The sequence below is a fragment of the Passer domesticus genome, chromosome 12 (genome assembly GCF_036417665.1).
Source record: "Passer domesticus isolate bPasDom1 chromosome 12, bPasDom1.hap1, whole genome shotgun sequence".
NCBI lineage: Eukaryota > Metazoa > Chordata > Aves > Passeriformes > Passeridae > Passer > Passer domesticus.
Window position 1 is genome coordinate 17,566,504 of NC_087485.1, and position 14,609 is coordinate 17,581,112.

At 51.2% G+C, this 14,609-nt stretch overlaps 1 protein-coding gene across 3 annotated transcripts in view; it reads right to left on the reverse strand.

Moving 5' to 3' along the window:
- LOC135279442 (hydrocephalus-inducing protein homolog) overlaps nucleotides 1–14,609 on the reverse strand; it is a 31,510-nt gene that overhangs the window by 4,069 nt on the left and 12,832 nt on the right. For 2 of the 3 annotated variants that reach the window (XM_064386830.1, XM_064386829.1), the window contains exons 16-28: nucleotides 14,418–14,553; nucleotides 13,830–13,985; nucleotides 11,485–11,637; nucleotides 9,431–9,669; nucleotides 8,830–9,085; nucleotides 7,709–7,852; nucleotides 7,399–7,542; nucleotides 6,598–6,911; nucleotides 6,082–6,415; nucleotides 4,852–4,950; nucleotides 3,953–4,162; nucleotides 2,661–2,786; nucleotides 323–500 (exon numbers count right to left, since the gene is read on the reverse strand). In XM_064386830.1, coding sequence (XP_064242900.1) covers nucleotides 323–500; nucleotides 2,661–2,786; nucleotides 3,953–4,162; nucleotides 4,852–4,950; nucleotides 6,082–6,415; nucleotides 6,598–6,911; nucleotides 7,399–7,542; nucleotides 7,709–7,852; nucleotides 8,830–9,085; nucleotides 9,431–9,669; nucleotides 11,485–11,637; nucleotides 13,830–13,985; nucleotides 14,418–14,553 — 2,489 coding nt within the window. The remainder of the gene's footprint in view (nucleotides 1–322; nucleotides 501–2,660; nucleotides 2,787–3,952; nucleotides 4,163–4,851; nucleotides 4,951–6,081; nucleotides 6,416–6,597; nucleotides 6,912–7,398; nucleotides 7,543–7,708; nucleotides 7,853–8,829; nucleotides 9,086–9,430; nucleotides 9,670–11,484; nucleotides 11,638–13,829; nucleotides 13,986–14,417; nucleotides 14,554–14,609) is intronic. The other variant, XM_064386831.1, reaches the window with a different exon arrangement.

Consider the following 14,609-nt stretch of genomic DNA (forward strand, 5'->3'; position numbering starts at 1 on the left):
TTACTTAGCTTTTTCCTCCCAGAGCATCATCTCATCCCCTGCAATGTCATGCACATCCAACCCTGCCAATAGCCCTGCCAGCCTCTCTTACAGCTTTCCCAAGCTTTTCTGCCTACCATCATCTTTCCAGGCCCTTCCAAGATCCTGGGAAAAAGCCTAAAAGGACTCAACTGCTCGAAACTCAGGAAGCAACCAGAGAGGCCAAAGTGTTGGTCTGGCAGCCCTGCAACTTCCAGACTTGTGGAGATGGCGTGAGCTGCCTTAAGTGCAGGTAGGGGGAAAAAACAGGGGAACTTCCTGGGAGATGACAGACAGTGCTCACCTTTCAGCATCCTGGGCAGGCACTTGGTAACCCCAGGGAAGATCGTCTTTCCTTTCAGGACGATTTCTGCCGGTTCCAGATGAGCCACTTGGACCTGGAAAGTCCTGCGGAACGCTCCTGGCTTTTCTGGCAGATAAGAGACTTTCAGCACTCGCTTCTTGCCAGGTGCAATGGAGCCCTGCAGGGACAGGAGAGGAGGGAGGGACTGCATCAAAGGTGTGATGTGGGATGGCTCAGGACTCAGACAGGCTGAGAAGACAGGTTCTCATCCAGAAGAAAACATCAGACCACCTCACTTTCTACCTTCCTTGTGCCAAAAGCTTGCGCCTCCAACCCGGGGGTGCAGCGTGTCCTGAGCTCTCACAAGGCTGCAGCCCCAGCACAGCCTGACAGGAGCACAGCTCTGCTGCTGCTCGTGGCATGTGCCCTCTGCCAGCAAGGGTCATGCCCAAAAAAGAAAAGCTCTTTTGCCAGGCTCTGTGCAAAAGGAGTGAAGTGCCTGCACTCTCAGGAGGGCCAGTAGCCCCTGTCACAGCACATCAGCAATTCCAGGCTCATGTCCAAGGGCCTGACCCCTCATTAATGATCCCAGCAAAAACACCTTCTGCCTCTGCAGTTACACCATCCTGACTCATGGTTTCCTGCACACATACATCTCTGGAAATGCAGGAGCAGAGACTTGGATGAGATCTGGGGATGAGAGTGATGGCAGGAAGGGCCATCCTCCTCTTTGTGCTTTCAGAAATGCTGTCCAAGTCCCAGGCTGGGCTCACAGCAGTGGGGCTGAAGGGAAACACAGCTCTGGGTGACAGACTCAGCTGCAGCTTTCCTGGGCTCCCCCCTGCACACCAGGCTGGGCCCTCAGCTCCCCATTCCTGTTCTCTGTGCAGGGAGAAACAGCTGAGCAGGACAAAGCCTGCTCCTGGGTCTCCTGAGTTACTCCAGCACACAACACAGCTGCAGCCAAAGGGAGCCTGGCCAAGCTGCCAGGGCAGGATGCTGCTCCAGCAGCTGAGTGCAGGCCCACGCAGAGCTGTGTCTGCAGGTGCTCACAGGAGGAGGGCACCAGCGGGGCACCCCTTGCACGAGACATACACAAAATAATGAGAAAGCCATTTGGCTTCCCCTTTGTGGCCATGTGTGTTTTGGATTGTAATTGGGTCCTAGTAGTCAGTTTTATAAACGCCCCTCACCCATTTTGTATTGTTACAGCATATTTTATCACCAATGGGCTGTTTCTTTCCCCCCTGTGGTTTTGCCCTAGTTGTACATCTCCCCAAAGACCTGCCCTTTTGTTCCCTGTTCCTCCTCCCACTGAATGTCAATCCCTTCCCATGCCTGTCCCTTTCTCTAGAAACTTCCCTATGAATTTTGTATCCTTCAAGGCCCCATTGGTTTGTTTCAGTTATTCTCCTCCTCTGTAATCCTCTATTGGTTTAGACATTGTATTTCCCACTTGTGTTCCACCCCCAGTTTCTCCCAGTTGGCTGAAGAGTGTATCCTCCCTTGGGACCTGCACCGTTTATAAACTGATGTATGCCTTTGTTGAGTGTCTTTCTGTCCCTGACCCTCTGGGGAATAAACACCTTTGGAAAACATACAGAAGACCTCTCCCTGTTCCTTATCCCTGCCCTGGACACAGTCCACCCGTGCCTAGAGCAGCTGTGCCCTACAGCCACACCCCGGATTCCACAGCTATCTGGGGCTGTCAGGAGCCAGTCGGGCCCAAGAAATCTGGCACCACAGCACCCCTTCCCATTCCAAAGGGGGCCAAAGGCAGCAATACTGCTGAAGCTCCAGGACATCCAGGCAGGACTGAGAAGCTAGCATGGGGGGATGCTGCAGCCTCTTCTCCATGCTCTTTCAGCCCTGCTCCTCTCTGGTCCCCTCACTGCCCCACAAAGCTCCTGCAGAGAAGCAAAGCTGGAGGAGGGAGGGACCAGCACAGAGGCTGTGCAATTTCTGGTAAAGGAGCTTCAAGCCCAAGCAAGGAATATGTAAACACTGCTTAGTGCTGGCAGCAGGGAGGCAGGGACAAGGAAGAAAGTGATCTTCAGAAGAGCCAGCAGCACCCAACTCCAGTACCAGCACAGCCAGAGAGCTGAGCACTTCTGCCTCTGGCAAGTGGCACCTGCCAGCCAAGGCCATGGGGGAGTCTATTAGGTGAGTACTTGCTTGACCTCTCTGCCCCCAGCAGCAATTGCTTACAGCCCTATCTCTCAGGGCTGGCTTTGGGGTTTCCCCCCCACTTTTTTCCCTCTCTTTTCCCCCTTGTTTCTTTTAATCCTCTCCTGGGCCCCCTGACACAGGGCCAGAGCCAATGGCTTGTGCTACTCACCTTGCGGGGCACGACCACGGGCACCCCGGGCAGAGGCTTTGTGCTGGAGTCTTGCACCACGTAGGTGAATTTCATAACCCCGTTGTTCCGCAGGGTGATCCCTGCTTTGAGGACTTTGTTAAACACCTGCAGAGAGGAGGATAGAGGAGTGAGAAGTCACAGATACAGGCCTGATGCTGGGCAATCTCCTTCCTCTTTAATGGCATTGAAAGCACACAGCCACAATGCAACCACACAACTACAGAGAGGTGGTCAAGGCCAATAATAAATGAACCAGAGGACCAGGTCCTCTGCACTCTGAGGGGTCACCAACAGCCAGGAGAAACAGAGGAGGTGGCACTGAGATGTGTGAGACGAAGCCAAAAGGTTATGAAGTTCAAGAATGAAAGTTGTTGGTTCTACATGTTGTTGTGTGTGGGTTGGATTTGTTCAGGTTGGTTTGTTGGTGTTTCTGTGTGCTGGCAGAGGGACAGGGTTGAAGACCTGTCCAAAAGAAAGGAGGATGAGAGGGGAGGGGACAGAAAAGTTGGCAGTCAGAAAGAATGGAAGCTCCTGAGTACCCCTCCAAGGGGAAAGGGGACAGAAACATTGCCTTTTTGTTGGAGGCTGTGTTTGCTCATCTCTGGGGGCAGGGAGACACACACCTGGCTCAGCTGAAGCATTACTAATGAACAGTTTTTTTCTGCTTTGACAACTCTGTCCCCATTTAACTGTATCTAAAAGTTAGTGCATTTCTGAGAGGCATTCCAGAAGAAAAGGCACCTGCACGCAAATATTGGCAAGAAACATACAGCTGACAAGAGAGACACACAGGACAACACAGGCAGTGCCAGCAACTGGAAGTATCTGTGGACTTTAAACTGAAAAGAAGGAAAGTGGGGATTATTCTGGGACATTGTTTTCAGCTACTGAAGTGACTGAAAGCCCAACTTCCGCCCTGGATTATTTTGTGGATCAAGCAAGAGCATTTGACAAAAGCATCTCCTTGGAGCTCAAGCTTTAGGAGCGGATCAGTGGAGGGATATCTCAGGGACATGTCCCTCCAGACATCTTCACTGGGACCCTTGTGTTCCCCAGGAGGCAGGGTTAGGTGCATGAAGAGGACAGTGCCATGTCCCTGGGCCAGGGGGAAGGGAGGGCAGGGGTGGAGATGGCCACTTTAAACCAGCCTGGATGCTGGACATATCTCTCACAGGTTGTATTCTAAGCCCCAGAGCCAGCAAAGCAGCTGAGAAGGGAGGGAGAGCGCCTGGGATGGAGGTGGCCATGATGCCAGGAGAAGCCTGTGGTACCTGCAGCCCCCAGTCAATCTCCTCCACGTCCAGCCGGTAGCTGGGGCACGAGGCCTGCCCGCTCAGCACCACCTCGTAGCTGGGGCCTCCCTCCACGCGGCACAGCGCCGTGGCACGGGCGATGATGTTGGCGTGGCCAAAGAAGGTGAAGGTGACCTTCTGGCTCTCTCCTGGCTGCAGCGTTCCCCACAGCGGCATGATATCAAAAACCTGGAGGGAGGGGAGGAGAGATCAGCATGTTGAGAGTGGAAATGGATGCAGAAGAGCAGCTGTGTCTTGAACTAGAGTGGAGTCATAGCTGCAGGGGCCTATTCCCCAAACACAGCCAGAATCATCCTCATCTCATCCTGTGTCCATGCCACTGACTAGTGCAGGGACCATGGGGAAACCTTCTCCCATAATCACTTCTCCATGAGTATACCCTACATTAAAGTCAACTGGAATGTCTCCTGGCAGCAGAAAATTCTCTCTGCTGCAGAACTTGTCTTTGGAAACATTTCTCACTGCCTCCAGAAAAACAGGAGACTTGGAGGTGGGAACCCTTGGAGATGGGGGAAGGCTCATCTGACTTCTGACGCCTTTCTCCCTCTCTCTGACTTACATGCTGTTCTCTCAAGCTGCTACAGCCAAAGTTCCTACAAAAACGTCCTGTCAACCACCTGATGAGGTAAATGGCAGCAATGCCCTCCACAGGTGCTGCACAGGGAGCATCCTGGGGCAGCCCTACAAAAGGTCCCACATGGCCTCTCCAGTGACCACTTGCTTCAGCAGAGCTTTGTGATGGACTTGGAGGGATGTGAGGCCCCCCTGTGAGCAATGCTGAGGGCCACCAGTGGCAGTGGGGCTACAGAACTGCTTCCCACGTTGGAAACATGGACGTGAGACAAATTCCCACTTACCTGAGGCATTGTCACGTTGGGGTGCTCCGTCTCGGAGAATTGACTCAATCCCCTCATCCTCACCGGGCTCCGAGACTCCCCAGGAGTGGATGACAGCACCTGGAAAACAAGCACCACGGGCTGCAGTGAGCTGGCTGGTCTGAGCAAGATCACTCTGCTGCAGGCTCCACCACCTCACCACACCAGGAGCAGCTGAAGAGGGACCTGGGCACAAATCAAATGTGAAAATGTCCAGGCCATTAGTTGAGTGTGGGTCCAAGCCCACCCACAGATGAGACCTGGGCTCCATCTGCACTTCCTACATCCAACTTGTGTGAGGCAACTGGGTGCTCCCAGCTCTCAGGCAGGGAGGGTTGCAACTACATAATCTCTGACAGTCCCTTCCAAGCCAAACCATTCCAGGATTCCAGGACACCACTTGAATTTCCCTGATTTACTTGTGCATACATGGCAACAACCAGGAAATAAAGATGATTTTGTGCTTCTATTTGAAAACATTCAGTCACACTGTTCATTGCATCTATAGGGCTTTGTTTCTCCTGATTCTGAAAAACTGTGCAGTGTAGAAACAACTGGTATTTGTGTGTCAGCAGGTATAACCCTTCTCCTTAAACTTAATGCCCATACTGGGTTTTTGAGAAACTCTTCTGCTTCCTTACATCTCTTTTTTTATTGCCGCATGAGCAGCCTCTGTTCCCCCTGATGCAGAACAAGGGGCCGCTTCCCATTCCAAAGTACTGATGTTCACCAGGCAAGTTGGCAGATCAAAGGGCCTTTTTCCTTGTTTGGAGGAAGAGACAGTGACTTTGCAAAGTCTTGCTTTATAGAAGACAGCCCTGGAGCTGTCACTGCAATGCCAGCTTCGGGTGAAGGCAGAGATGTGAGTGCTCTGGCTGGGTGGGGAAGGGGGTCCGTGGAGATCAGGACTCTTCATGGACTGACACACATCGGAAGCTGGAAGCCTTCTCATCATGATGCAGATAAAGACCTCATGTTACATTGTAAAGAAAATAAGCCAAAAAATCCCAAACTCAGCACAGGTCTGTAGGCTCTGAATGAGCTTCTGTGAGCAAAACTTTCCTATTTCTACCTCCCCAGACTCCCCATGTCCAGCTGGCACTTTCAGGGCACAGGACAGAAGGGCAGCAAAAAGGGAGGTTGGCATGAGTATGACTTTTTGGTGGCCACTTGAGGAGGCAAAGCAAGTGGTAGGTGCACAAGAAAATCCACCTCTTTTTCCAAGGAATCCTCTGCATCTGCTGGCTCCTGGTCAGAGTCCTCCTGAGCAGAATCTTCCTGGTCAGAGTCCTGTTGAGCAGAATCCTCGTGGGCAGGATCTTCATGGGCAGGATCTTTGTGGGCAGGATCCTCCTCATAAGAATCTTCCTGGGCAGAATCCTCCTGGGCAGAATCCTCCTGGGCAGGATCTTCCGGGGCAGAACCCTGCATTGTTTCTGGGGTTTCAGTTGGCTCATCCACACTTTCAGTCTTGGAGTATCTCCGTGGAAACACTCCCTTCTTCTTTGATGACTGGGGTTTGAATTTAGGTGGTGGAGGGATGAACCTGGAAAAGAACATAACTATGGTGGTGGACCTGCAGTGGGAGAGAGAGGCGCCTGCAAGAGCAGCTCCTCACGGCCATGCAGCCCCTGGCTGGGTGCTGGTGTGGTGAGCTCAGGAACAGCCACTCCAAAACCAGGCTGGAGCAGGTCCATGTTCCCAGCAGCACAGGGATGATGCTCTTACGTTATGGTGTTCGCCAGGCTGTCCGCCAGGAATGACCAGTGGTATTCCACGGGCAGTGGGCTGCAGTTGGTCATCTCCATATGCAGCACTTGTTCAGTGTCGTTTATGATGCAGCCAAAGTCCACGGCCTTGGCCTGGAGATGGAGATTGGGGAAGTGGACTTCTCCCCGAACGGTGATCTTCTCCTCACGAGGATGCTCCATGAAGCGCACCCTGAGAACCCTCTTGGCCACCCGGCTGTGCAGATTCTTCTCATAAGCTGGGTTAAACTGGATGCAGAGATGAAGTTCCTCCCCTACATCCAGTGTTATGGGCTGCAAAGACATGAACAGGAATTAATCACCTGTGGATGACGTCCCAAGGTCTTGACAGCAGGAAACAGTAAACGGTCAGTGTGACCCAGCATGGGCTTCTCAGTTCATGGTTCATTGCTCTACAGCTGGGGTCTGACTGCAGGCACCACAGTCCAGCCCAGGATTCCCTCAGGCTCCTGTTCCTGTGCTCAGCAGCAATACAAGGGGGTGGCTGCTGGAGAGCTGGCATGCTTTCCAGGAGACACCTTTACTGCATGGCTTGCCTCGATCCGCTTTCCTGCTCCCCTCCCCTCATGTTTTACAGCCAGCATGAATGTTACCGATTCAGATAAGATTTTGATTCCTTCAGCAGCTCTGCTGATTCAGCTCAGGCCAATCCACTGCTGACACCACAGAATAAACTTCTCAACTCCAGGACCTCCCAACAGAAGTGCACCACCACATCCCTCCTCCTCAAACCCCACTGAACAAGCCCACAGAGGCTCACCTTGGAATCTGCAGGGAGAGGCTGCCAGTCCACATTGCAGATCAGGAATGGCTGCTCCAAGTCCAGCACAATGCTGACTGGCAGGGGGCTGGTGTTTTTTAAAGAAAAAGGCTTGTAGTGCTGTGTCAGGACATCACTGGGCTCCTACAGAAACAGGAGACAAGGAAAAACAACCTCAAGTGCCATAGACCTCCTTCCCCTTCCAATGCATTTCACATTTTCCAACCCCAGAAATGCATCTATTTCTATTTACTTCCAGCCAATTTAAGAGTTACATCTTTAAATGCCAGGATACAATCTGGAGACTTACCTTTACCACACAGAAAGTGATTGCTCTGGAAGACATTTGCAGAACAGGGCAAATGAAGTTGCAGGTGACATCCACTTGCATTATCTGTTTCTTTGTTCTCTCTTTCCCCACCAAAGCGTGACACAGCAGCCGCTCCTTCACCTCCTGCATACAAGATTCACTTGTCTCCCAGTGTGTGCTGGCAGACCCAGCACCCCACACTGGCTTGCCACCCACCCATGGGCCCTATTCCTGTCACTTGTTATTAGGGACTCTAATTAGTCTCTGCTCTCCTCAATAGCTCTTTTTTCTTTCTGAGCTCCCACCTATTTGTTCTAAATATCTGTGCCCAGGGTCCCGCAGCCAGGGAATGCACACCAGACTTAGCTGGCAGCTTCTCTGCAGAGTTCCATTTCCCCTGGAAAGGAAAGTCCAGGTAGGAGAGTGCTCCCAGACTCTGCTAAATCTCCCCCTCTGAGTTGCTCTCCAGGGGTGCTGCAAAACCTGGCTGTCCCTGGGCTGGCTGAGAGACTGGGGCAAGCAGTAATAGATAAGTTGACCAAAGTCAGTTTGCCAATTCTCATGATCCCTGGGAACAGTTCCTGCCTGGATGGACATCACAGTGATCATCAGAGCTGGCACACTGTGTTTTCCCCCTCCAGGACTCATAGCTAGACCAGCCCTGTGCCCATGTTTGTCTTCAGAGGAAAAGCAATGCTGCTCCCAGACACTCCTGCCATTCACAGGGCTTTTGTTTTACTCCCTGCTTCCCTCAGAAAAAACACTTGACAGTAGTTTAATTTGCTTCCTGCCTGGACTTCTAGTCTAAGTGCAACTTCTTTGCTCTGCTCTTCCTTTCTGCCTCAGCACATGACACAGGTAAGCCCTGTTTGCCCGAAGGAGCAGTACCTCCTTCAGCCTGTATTTTGGGATCAGCAAGTTGGGTTTATGGTAGCTAGGGAAACACAAAAGAGCCTTAGCAACTGACGGTGGCCAGCAAGGAAAGCAACTGAAAAGAATGGCCTGAAAACAGCTTCTTGAAGGCACTTGCTCCTTTTGCCAGGCAAATGTCAAGGGGCTGCAGAAGAAGCCGCAGTGGAGGGGATCGCAGGGGAAGGCTCAGCCCTTGGCAGGGGCCTCACCTGGGCAGTGCTGGAGCGGCCTTCCAGCACCATGTCCGCACTCTGGCCCGGCATCAGGTCCACCTGCGGCGGCCACAGCCTGAACACGGGGCTGCCAGGTCTGGGCATCGGGGAAGCACCTTTGCTTTTGGTGCCACCGAGGGCAGGGGCGCGATCACGGCGCCAGCGCGTGCGGAAACCTTCTGTGTTCCAGTACAGCCGATGCATGCGTCGTCCTCTGTTTGTCACTTTGAAATGGAAATAGCAGGGAGTAAAGCTGGAAGAGAAGCAGAGATGGAAAATGTCACAGGAGCTGTTATTTCCCTGGCATCACTCAGCTTCAGCTTCACCCTGATGCCATTCCCTGACTGCACACTCTGCAATAAAACCTCTACCCAAAAGGCTGCCCAAGCTCAAAGCTTCAGCCCTGCTGGGTCTTCCAGCTTTTCCATTTCTGTGGCTTTCCAGGATATCTAGCAACTCTCGGATGACATATTTCTAGAGGAATTCCTGTGGCTTCAGAGCTGGGACCTGGAGTACTGAAGATCTAGCCTGAAGGACTATGGAAAAATTGTTCCTTGCTGAACACACAGGAGGTGTGGAAGTTTCCAGAGCCTCCTACCTGAAGTGGGACTTCAAGTCGAGCTTCGGAATGAGAGGTTTGTCCGTGACAATTGTGGTGCCAGTGCCCACAGCCTGGAGAGAGATGATGGTCGTATAGCTGTTCTCAATGAACACCTTCACCTTCTCCCGGAATTTCACTGTGTCGTTCAGGTTTGCTACGACAGTCACGGATGTGTCACATTTAGGGGGGACCACTCCATGACTGGGCTCAATCCTCCAGCAGGAGTCTTTCCCAGCCTGGAATACAAGCCAAACACAAACTTAGATGGAAGCCATGGATCCCGCTCTGCTGTGAGGTGCAGGAAACAGGAAGGCTAAAGAGGTGAGTATAAAAACCATACATGTTTAATTTCCCTAAATGTAAGCTATGGTGTCCAGCACAGCAACTCCCCAAGAGCTTATACAACCTGTATTTTACCTTCCTTTAACACACTCAGATCATTAGCCCCATTTTGCTCAACCCAAGGGATGCTCCTCCTCAGGAGGAGGCAATTCCCCCTGCCGGCTCTCTTTGGAGTGCTTGCCAAGGGAAGCTATTCACTCTCTGCTGGCTTCCCGACAGCAGAGCTGGGTCTGCACAAAGGCTCACGGCTGGAAGAAGGCAGGACTGCTCAAATCCCAGCCCAGCAGCCACACAGCTGGAGGGCGCTGCTGAAACCTTGAAGAATAACTGCAAACCAGCTGAGCAAAAACCCAAAGTCTCCTTTCCCAAGGGGCCATCAATGCTTCTGAACACCCCCTAAAGGACTGAAGCCGTCACTCCCCACTGATCATCAGCTGTAGAGAGATGCCCCAGTGCCCTCTGCTATGGAAAAGTCACCTCCAAATGCTTAGAGCAGAGCAGGAAAGCAGCAAGCAGGAAGAAAACTGGATGCATGTGCTCTGTGGACATGGCCCACACTTCCCAAGAACTCTTGTCATCTGGTTTCTCATGGACTTCACAGACTGGGCAAGAGAGCTGGAAGCTGTCCCAAGGAGGGAGGAAAGGCCTTGCACAGCACAGCTGTACAGACACAGCTCTGCAGGTCCAGCCCTGGCAGGAGCATGTGAAACCCAACCTTTACACACCATGACCACCCAGCCAAGGTGCATTGCTCCCTGCAGAGGTGGAAAGCAGAACTCCATTGTGGAGTCAGGAAAAGCTGCCCTGGCAATCCTCCACTTTGGTGTAATGTTTACCCCCTAAACAGCTGGAGAAGCAGCAAGAGGAAAATTCACACCCCTCCTCTTCAGCACAAGAGGCTGAGCCTGGACTCTCACACAACACCTGGTGATTTATCCACAGACACAAACAAGTCGACAGTGTCAGGGTTGGCTTTAACCAGCTCCAGAAGTTGAACCCACCAAAAATACAGAAGATCATATCTCTTTTCAAAGCTTTTTTCAAGCCTTTCACAGATGCCTCCTCCAGCAGGGAGCACATCCCACTCAGCCCCAAGCCACGTACCCTGGAGCTGCAGCTCCAGCCCTGTGGCTTGCCCCCTCTGTAACCTCCATGAATGAAACAACCTTCCTCTGCAGGTGGTCTCCAGAGACATTCTGCAATGCTACAGGGACCACAGGCTCTGGGGCTGCACAACCCTCACAGGTGCATGTTTGCAACAGCACTACTGAGTCGTGAAACTTGCCTTCCCATGAGCAGTTGGAGGGCAGAGCTCACACCCTGGTTTCTGCCATTAACACAAGTCTGGCACACAGCAAATGCAGATGGAATGGGGAGTCCATGGGGAAATCCATGCCCTCGTGGGAGCAAAGGCCCACAGGCTCCTCTTGATCTCAAGAACTTCAAAAACATGACTTGCACAGCTAAGTATCTTCCACAAAATAAAGAGAGAACTTGCAAACATGACCCAGACTCATTTCTGCTCCAACCTCTCTGCAAACTATTTCACAGAGGCGTGCCTGAGATCCTGGCTCCTCTTGCTTGCACCTGGATGGAATATCTTGCTTCCACTCACACAGAACAATACAGAAACATTGCACACAAAAAACAGGTCAAGGGCTGCTAGTAACCAGCACTTTTCCCTGGAAAACAGCCCCACAGACACTTACCATCTCCACCCGGAAGGTTGCAGGAAGGTGACACTGATTGGCAAGGTGCAAAGTTTGGAAACAATCTTCTAAGACTGGGATAGAGCCGAAGTTTATCTCCCTCGGATGGACATAGACAACAGGTCCCTGGCCAATGCACTCTAATTGGATTTTCTGTTCCAGGAAGAAGGAAAGATCAAAAATAAGACACAGCAAATGCAGTTTAAAGAACATAGCCAGTTCTAAGAGCATTCCTAGACTGGGGATAATGATGGCTGTTTGAAGTTGTCAGTGATGCAGACTGAAACAGAAGGCCTGGAGCAAGTGTGGAGTCTGCAGTGACCCCACCTGAAAGCCACAAGCTCCCATTATCAGAGGACAAACAATTGCTGTTTGCCAGGTGCCTTCTTCACACCTCTTCCACATGGCTATTTCCTTTACCTCCTGCCTGCTTCATTCACTGCTCCATCTTGGCCCAAGCCACCACCCCAACTTTTGCTGCTGCACAGCCAACCTTGAACACTCAGTTCTTGAAAATTCAAAAAGCTACACTGGTGAAACCAGCTCGAGTCAGAAGCAAAGCAGGCTCTTCAGAGTCGAGATGAAGCAAGTTAGCTGCCTTCAATTTGTGCTTATGTCTAATCTTCGTATCTATGAGTAAGTAATTGTATCATTCAAGCAGTATTTTTTCCTTTAAAAAACGTCTGAACTGACTTAATAGTTCAGAGGATTGTTCTTGCAGAGGATTGTTCTTGCAGAGCTGGCACAGACAGTGGGACAAGGAACACGGATCCCTTTGCTAAACTACCTGCCCACACCAGTGGAAACCAGGACAATTGATTCAATCTTGTTGGATTTCACTGGTCCTGAATACCCCAACTCTTACACAGGACTTGAATGCATAAAACTCACAACACCAATGAGATTCACTGGAGGGCTTGGAGTATGATTTAACTACAGAAGAAACCGGCCTCCATGATGTAAAACCTTCAGTTTGAAGGTTTGACTTGAGGGAAAGGCATTGACAGCTGCCAGAATTACCTTCAGTCACAAGGAGCAGCATCCAGAAATGCACATCCCTTTGGGACATACATGGCTGTGCAAACAAGAGCCAGAAACTATGTACTATGGCTGCTACCTCAAGAGTAAGGAACTGAATCCCTGCATGATGACAGATCTTTTGTTCCTCTGGGAGAAGGGAGGCCCAGGGGCTGCAGCCTGGCTGATGCTGCCCAAGGCTCCCTGGAAGAAGCAGCTGGAGGGAGCAGCTGTGCCTCAGCAGCTGGCTGTGCTTCTAGGTGACAGTGGGGCAGAAGCAGCAGAGGCAGGGCAGAGCCCTTTGGAGATGGGCAGAAGAGCATCTGGAGGATTCCTGAGCCAGCTTCAGTTAGTGTGTGACAATGGGATAGATCCTCACTGAGGAAAAGGCTTATAAAACACACAAACCCTTCATCTACAGTATTCTTAAAAGGGACAAGAACAGCCCAGCTCAGCAGCGTTACAGTCAATGCGGCACACAGGAACGAGAATAAAAGCAGACAGCAACTTTGTCCTCAGTGTTACTGCTACACACATCCTGCAGCAGCCCCACATATCCTGCAGCACTGCTGGCTTTGCTGGGGTGCTCATGTCACAAACCACACTATGGAGGGATGAAGAGCAGCCGTGCCTGGCAGACTGGGCCTGTATTTTGTAGTCACTCTTGGTGTTACGATATATGCCTCTTTTAGGAACTCTTTTAGAATCTTCTTTAGAATCTTCAGAGTCCTCTTTTAGGAGGCTTTAGTTCAGGAATTGTTTGCCTTATCCATTTCCAAACTTGGTGAAAAAAACAAGCAAAGTCTGTGCTCCAGATGCAAGTTGTGTGGACATACATATCGTTTTGGCTGGGCTTTTGTGGAGGAGATATGATGGGTATTTCTCAGGTCTGAGGGATCTGGCTTTCAGAGAAGCCTCAGTCCAGCTCTGCACAAAACATTCCTTCAGTGTTTGCTTTAGCAAACAGTGCTTGCTTTAGCAGGATTCAGGGATGTCCCTGTGTGATGCTGAACAGTTGTAATGAAGCAGCACTTGTGTTCATCGGAAAACACGGCAGAGTATGAGACCCAGGGACTGGTCTGGCTTTCAGACTGGGGTTGTTATCCCATCTCCCAGATTTGTAACTATATGCTGGCTCAGGCACTGAGATTGCCACCTTTGAGGCTTCCACTCTTCCTCTTTCCTAGGCATAAACTGCTGCTTGTGCCATCAATCCCTTCTGTCCTTGTCCACACCAGCCATACCGCACAAGTTCCTGGAAGAATCCCTGTGCAGTTTACACCCCACTGGGATGAATTGCTCAAGGACACATCTCCCCTTGCTCTCACCAGTGGGGATCCTGCTCTCCCAAACACAGCCAGCTCAGCAGTGATGCTGCACTCTCCCAGCGACCGGGCCTCGAATGCAATTGGGATCTCCACCGAGCTGTGAGCCTCGATAATCCCAGTCGGTGCACGGCTGGAGCACCGTGCAGCAGCCTCCTCCTTGAAGGGACAGAAACAAAAGCAACTTCAGAACTGAGGAAACTTTAAACTCCTTAACGTCTACCACAACTCCCACATGCTTGTAAAAATTCTCAGGAGAAAGCAAAAAGGCAAAATCAAGATGCAAGCTGTAGGTACTGAGCATCCCCAGGGGGTCCAAAAGTTGCTGCATCCACGGACACCCACTTCGGTGCTGACAGCCTCCTTGCATCAGATTTCACTGCCCTCTAAGCTCTCCTACTTGAAAACAAGTCCAGGATTAGAATCTTCCTCAATATGTTAAACTGCTTCCTGAAGGTTGTATTTAGGTTCCTGTTCTCAGAAAACCTTTAGCTTTGAAGAGAAACCAGCAAGGTCTTATCCAAACCCTTTTATTCCCCTAATAACCCCCTCAGTAACATTTGAGGGGAGGAGATGGATGTAAGGCCAAACCTGAGGGAGAAGACAGTAGCAGCCAGGAAAGTCGCTGTCATTCACAAGGGTCAGCTTCTCATCATAGCAGGTCTTTAAAAAGCAGTACCCCAACTTCACCACAGGGTTGAGCACTCGCAGTGAAGGAACGACGCATCTGGGCAAAGAAATGAAAGGGAATTAGAGATATTGAGGGCATGGAGAACTTCTGTC